Source organism: Pristiophorus japonicus, unplaced genomic scaffold (genome assembly GCF_044704955.1).
Source record: "Pristiophorus japonicus isolate sPriJap1 unplaced genomic scaffold, sPriJap1.hap1 HAP1_SCAFFOLD_1618, whole genome shotgun sequence".
Classification (NCBI taxonomy): domain Eukaryota; kingdom Metazoa; phylum Chordata; class Chondrichthyes; family Pristiophoridae; genus Pristiophorus; species Pristiophorus japonicus.
The window spans coordinates 32,009-38,763 of record NW_027251297.1 but is presented as its reverse complement, the minus strand read 5'-3'; the positions used below and the strand labels follow the sequence as shown (position 1 = coordinate 38,763).

The window sequence follows — 6,755 nt, the reverse complement described above, 5'->3', positions numbered from 1 at the left end:
GATGGAGCGGATGGTGGAAGGGGAGAGGGTGTCGATGGGGGAGATGGAGGGGATTGGGGAGGGGGAGAGGAGGGGATGGGGGAGGGGAGATGGAGGGGATGGGGGAGAGGGAGATGGAGGGGATTGGGGAGGGGGAGATGGAGGGGATGGGGAGGGGGAGATGGAGCGGATGGGGAGGGGGAGATGGAGCGGCTGGGGGAAAGGGAGAGGGTGTCGATGGGGAAGGGGAGAGGGAGAGGATTGGGGAGGGGGAGATGGAGCGGATGGGGGAGAGGGAGATGGAGGGGATGGGGAGAGGGAGATGGAGCAGATGGGGGAAGGGGAGAGGGTGTCGATGGGGGAAGGGGAGATGGAGGGGATGGGGGAGGGTTAGATGGAGGGGATGGGGGAAGGGGAGAGGGTGTCGATGGGGGAAGGGGAGATGGAGGAGATGGGTGGAGGGGGAGATGGAGGGGATGGGTGGAGGGGAGATGGAGGGGCTGGGGGAAGGGGAGAGGGAGGGGATGGGGGAGGGGGAGATGGAGGGGATGGGGAGGGGGAGATGGAGGGGATGGGGAGGGGGAGATGGAGCGGATGGGGGAAGGGGAGAGGGTGTCGATGGGGGAGGGGGAGATGGAGGGGATGGGGAGGGGGAGATGAAGCGGATGGGGGAAGGGGAGAGGGTGTCGATGGGGGAAGGGGAGATGGAGGGGATGGGTGGTGGGGGAGATGGAGGGGATGGGGGAAGGGGAGAGGGTGTCGATGGGGGAGGGGGAGATGGAGGGGATGGGGAGGGGGAGATGAAGCGGATGGGGGAAGGGGAGAGGGTGTCGATGGGGGAAGGGGAGATGGAGGGGATGGGGAGGGGGAGATGGAGGGGATGGGGAGGGGGAGATGGAGGGGATGAGGGAAGGGGAGAGGGTGTCGATGGGGGAAGGGGAGATGGAGGGGATGGGTGGAGGGGGAGATGGAGGGGATGGGTGGAGGGGGGTGGAGGGATGGCCGTTCGAGGGTGATGGAGATACTGGATGGTCGATGGGTCTGAGAAGAGCTTTCCTTACTCGAACACATGATCCCCACGGTGCCGTCGGAACCACATGTCTGCGGGACTTTGCTGCATTGGCTCAACTTGGTCTCGTTCATCCGGCATTTTACGCCCTCCTGCCACACCATTGGTGCCTGGCCTTTGAAGAAACGTCCAGTCACCAGTGCGTGCATAGAGCCACATCCTAGCTCCCTGCACACCACCTCGGCCTCGCTCCGGGAGAATTCCTGGAGGCAGTGCGTTACCCGTGAGCCATTCCTTAATCCCAGTTCCAATCTCCCGGAACATGGGGAGGTCCCGTCCACGAGAAAAGTGTGCCCGATATCTGTAAGAGAGTGAAGCGGAAAGCTAGTAATCAGAAGCAATCGCTGAGATATCGGGGCCCAAACTGCTCCATCTTTTCACGCCCTGTTCTCGTCTGCCGTCGGCCGCGATGGCCTTTTTTGCCCAGGGGGATGCGGGCGACATTAGCTCCTCAGGCGAAATTGCCGTGGAGATTTCTTTGCGGCCGGCTTGGGGGAAGGTGCACGGGAGACCGTGTGCGCGCCCGTGATCCGCCATTTTGTCGGGCATCTCTTCGGCCGTCCCGACCATGACGGCCCCCGGCCTCGACTCGGTCGCCATCGTGGCGGCCACCAAAGTGCCTGCAGGGCGCGCAGCGGCCCTCCCCATTGACCGAAGGGGGGGGTGGGGGGCGCGTTGTAGTGTGTCACAGCTCCGCCTTGGTCGAGGGGCGCAGAACCCGATTGCACGCGGGGGAGCGTGACTCCCGGGTTGGGGCGATAAAAGTCCCCGGGCTTTAACGCTACCTCCCCCAAACGGGGCGCGGGGCAATTTCGGCCTCACACCTCCGTCCTCATATACCCCGCTGCGATACAGTCCCACCCCCCCCATTAACCCAGCCAATTCTGGCCCCTTCTCCACCCCCCCCGAGTTCCATCGCTCCACCATCGGTGGCCGTGCCTTCAGCTGCCTGGGCCCCAAGCTCTGGAACTCCCTCCCTAAACCTCTCCGCCTCTCTACCTCTCTTTCCTGGAAGAGGGGACAGAGTGTAGTGCAACAAAATTTGCAGATGACACTAAGATTAGTGGGAAAGCGGGTTGTGTAGAGGACACAGGGAGGCTACAAGGAGATTTGGATAGGTTAAGCGAATGGGCTAAGGTTTGGCAGATGGAATACAATGTCGGAAAGTGTGATGTCATCCACCTTGGGAAAAAAAACAGTAAAAGGGAATATTATTTGAATGGGGAGAAATTACAACATGCTGCGGTGCAGAGGGACCTGGGGATCCTTGTGCATAAATCCCAAAAAGTTAGTGTGCAGGTGCAGCAGGTAATCAGGAAGGCGAATGGAATGTTGGCCTTCATTGCGAGAGGGATGGAGTACAAAAGCAGGGAGGTCTTGCTGCAACTGTACAGGGTATTGGTGAGGCCGCACCTGGAGTACTGCGTGCAGTTTTGGTCACCTTACTTAAGGAAGGATATACTAGCTTTGGAGGGGGTACAGAGACGATTCACTAGGCTGATTCCGGAGATGAGGGGGTTACCTTATGATGATAGATTGAGTAGACTGGGTCTTTACTCGTTGGAGTTCAGAAGGATGAGGGGTGATCTTATAGAAACATTTAAAATAATGAAAGGGATAGACAGGATAGAGGCAGAGAGGTTGTTTCCACTGGTGGGGGAGACTAGAACTAGGGGGCACAGCCTCAAAATATGGGGGAGCCAATTTAAAACCGAGTTGAGAAGGAATTTCTTCTCCCAGAGGGTTGTGAATCTGTGGAATTCTCTGCCCAAGGAAGCAGTTGAGGCTAGCTCATTGAATGTATTCAAGTCACAGATAGATAGATTTTTAACCAATAAGGGAATTAAGGGTTACGGGGAGAGGGCGGGTAAGTGGAGCTGAGTCCACGGCCAGATCAGCCATGATCTTGTTGAATGGCGGAGCAGGCTCGAGGGGCTAGATGGCCTACTCCTGTTCCTAATTCTTATGTTCTTATGTTCTTTATGTTCCTCCTTTGAGACGCTCCTTAAAACCGACCTCTTTGACCAATCTTTTGGTCACATGTCCTGGGACTGATACTTATCCCTCAATCAACCTAACGTAACAAAAGACAGATTATCTGGTCATTATCGCAGCGCTATCTGTGGGAGCTTGCTGTGCGCAAGTTGGCTGCTGCGTTTCCCACATTACAACAGTGACTGCACTCCAAATGTACTTCATTGGCTGTAAAGCGCTTTGAGACACCCAGTGGTCGTGAAAGGCGCTATAGAAATGCAAGTCTTTCATTCATTCATCTCCTTATGTGGCTTGGGGTCACATATTTGGGCCGTTTCTGTTAAATTAAGGTGAGCTATATAAATACAGTTGTTCTGGTTGCCATGACGTGATTGGGTTAAAGGGTGTTGTACTCACCAGTTGCTGGCTTCATCGTTTCCATAGTAACTTCCTTTGTAGTGTTACACGGACCTATGGACATCACAGCGAGAGATTAATCAACAATTCAGGCAAGAGAAAAACTCCATCTGATCAGTCCTCTCCAAGCGGAGACAATCAGGTTACCTTTACATAACAACATAAGAAATAGGAGCAGGAGTCGGCCATTCGGCCCCTCGAGCCTGCTCCGCCATTCAATAAGATCATGGCTGATCTGATCATGGACTCAGCTCCACTTCCCCGCCCGCTCCCCATAACCCTTCACTCCCTTATCGCTCAAAAATCTGTCTATCTCCACCTTAAATATATTCAATGACCCAGCCTCCACAGCTCTCTGGGGCAGAGAATCCCACAGATTTACAACCCTCTGAGAGAAGAAATTCCTCCTCATCTCAGTTTTAAATGGGCTGCCCCTTATTCTGAAACTATGCCCCCGAGTTCTAGATTCCCCCACGAGGGGAAACATCCTCTCTGCATCTACCCTGTCCAGCCCCCTCAGAATATTGTCCGTTTTGACAGGATCTCCTCTCATTCTTCTAAACTCCAATGAGTAGAGGCCCAACCTGCTCAACCTTTCTTCATATGACAACCCCTTCATCTCAGGAATCAACCCGGTGAACCTTCTCTGAACTGCCTCCAATGCAAGTAGATCCCCGCTTAAATACGGAGACCAAAACTGTACGCAGTACTCCAGGTGTGGCCTCACCAATACCCTGTACAGTTGTAGCAGGACTTCTCTGCTTTTATACTCTATCCCCCTTGCAATAAAGGCCAACATTCCATTTGCCTTCCTGATCACTTGCTGTACCTGCATACTAACTTTTTGTGTTTCATGCACAAGGAGCCCCAGGTCTCTCTGAACGGCAGCACTTTGTAATCTCTCCCCATTTCAGTAACAATTTGCTTTTTTATTTGTCGAGCCAAAGTGGATAACCTCACACTTTCCCACATTATACTCCAGCTGCCAAATTTTGCCCACTCACTTAACCTATCTATGTCCTTTTGCAGATACTTTGTGTCCTCCACACAATTTGCTTTCCCACCCATCTTTGTAGCATCTTTGTACTTTGCATATCATTTAGTTTCAGTTCATTCTTTGCACCATAGAAACATAGAAACATAGAAAATAGGAGCAGTAGTAGGCCATTCGGCCCCTCGAGCCTGCACCGCCATTCAATAAGATCATGGCTGATCCTCTATCTCAACACCATATTCCCGCTTTCTCCCCATACCCCTTGATGTCTTTTGTTTCTAGAAACCTATCTATCTCCCTCTTAAATATATTCAGTGATTTGGCCTCCACAGCCTTCTGTGGTAGAGAATTCCACAGGTTCACCACCCTCTGAGTGAAAACATGTCTCCTCATCTCGGTCCTAAATTTCTTATCCCGTATCCTGAGACTGTGACCCCCTTGTTCTAGGCTTCCCAGCCAGGGGAAACATCCTCCCCGCATCCAATCTATCCAACCCAGTCAGAATTTTATACATTTCAATGAGATCCCCTCTCATTTTTCTAAACTCTAGTGAATACAGGCCTAGTCGAACCAATCTCTCCTCATACGACAGTCCTGTCTTCCCAGGAATCAGTCAGGTGAACTTTTGCTGCACTCCCTCTATGGGAAGTATATCCTTTCTTAGGTAAGGAGACCAAAACTGCACACAATACTCCAGGTGTGGTCCCACCAAGGCCCTGTATAACTGTAGTAAGACATCCTTGCTCCTGTCCTCAAATCCTCTTGCAATGAAGGCCAACATACCATTTGCCTTCCTAACTGCTTGCTGCACCTGCATGTTTGCTTTCAATGACTGGTGTACAAGGACACCCAGGTCCCTCTGTACATCGCCACTTCCCAAGCCATCACCATTTAAATAACACTTTGTCCTTATGTTTTTCCTAACAAACTGGATAACTTCACATTTATCCACGTTATACTAAATCGCCTTGCAATGTCTTTGCATCCTCCTCACAACTCACAATCCCACCTAGTTTTATGTTGTCGGCAAACTTGGAAATATTACATTTGGTTCCCTCATCCAAATCATTAATATATATTGTGAATAGCTGGGGCCCAAGCACTGATCCCTGTGGTACCCCACTAGTTACTACCCGAAAAAGACCCGTTTATTCCTACTCTCTGTTTCCTATGTTAACCAATTTTCAATCCATGCCAGTATATTACCCCCAATCCTATGTGCTTTAATTTTGTACACTAACCTCTTATGCGGGACTTTATCAAAGGACTTCTGAAACTCCAAATACACTACATCCACTGGTTCTCCCTTATCTATTCTATCAGTTACATCCTCAAAAAACTCCAGTAGGTTTGTCAAACACAATTTTCCTTTCATAAATCCATGTTGACTTTGTTTAATCCCATTGATATTATCTAAGTGTTCCGTTATCACATCCTTTATAATAGACTCCAGCATTTTCCCTACTCCTGATGTTAGGCTAACTGGTCTATAGTTCCCTGTTTTCTCTCCCTCCTTTTTTAAATAGTGGGGTTACATTTGCCACCCTCCAATCTGCAGGAACTGTTCCATAATCTATAGAATTTTGGAAGATGACAACCAATGCATCCACTATTTCCATGGCTACCTCTTTTAGTACTCTGGGATGCAGATCATCAGGCCCTGGGGGATTTATCAACTTTCAGTCCCATTAGTTTCTCCAGCATTTTCTTACGAATAATAATTTCCTTTAATTCCTCTTGCTCACGAGACCCTTGTTTCCCTAGCATTTCTGGGAAGTTATTTGTATCCTCTTCTGTGAAGACAGAACGAAAATATTTATTTAATTGTTCTGCAATTTCCTTGTTCCCCATTACAAATTCTCCTGTTTCTGTCTGTAAAGGACCTACATTTGTCTTCACTAATCTTTTTCTTTTTACGTACTTGTGGAAACTTTTGCAGTCGGTTTTTATGTTCCTTACAAGTTTACTCTCATGTTCTATTTTTCCCCTTTTAATCAATCTCTTGGTCCTTTTTTGCTGAATTCTAAACTGTTCCCAATCCTCAGGCTTGCTACTTTTTCTGGCAACGTTGTATGACTCCTCTTTGGAGCTAATACTATCCTTAATTTCTTTTGTTAGCCACAGTTGGGCCACTTTTCCTTTTGTGTTTTTACACCAGAAAGGAATGTATAACTGTTGCAATTCATGCATTCGTTTCTTAAATGTTAGCCATTGCCTATCCACCATCATGCCTTTTAATGAATCTTCCCAATCGATCATAGCCAATTCATTCCTCATACCTTCGTAGTTTCCTTTGTTTAGATTTAGGACCCTAGTTTCGGA

General features: G+C 49.8%; 1 protein-coding gene across 1 annotated transcript in view; it reads right to left on the bottom strand.

The window, feature by feature from the left end:
• Positions 1–1,040: 1,040 nt before the first annotated feature.
• LOC139243123 (uncharacterized) overlaps positions 1,041–6,755 on the bottom strand; it is a gene marked incomplete at both ends in the record, with an annotated part of 34,229 nt that continues 28,514 nt past the window's right edge. Inside the window, 2 exons of the mRNA XM_070870701.1 lie at positions 1,041–1,349; positions 3,440–3,493. Coding sequence (XP_070726802.1) covers positions 1,041–1,349; positions 3,440–3,493 — 363 coding nt within the window. The remainder of the gene's footprint in view (positions 1,350–3,439; positions 3,494–6,755) is intronic.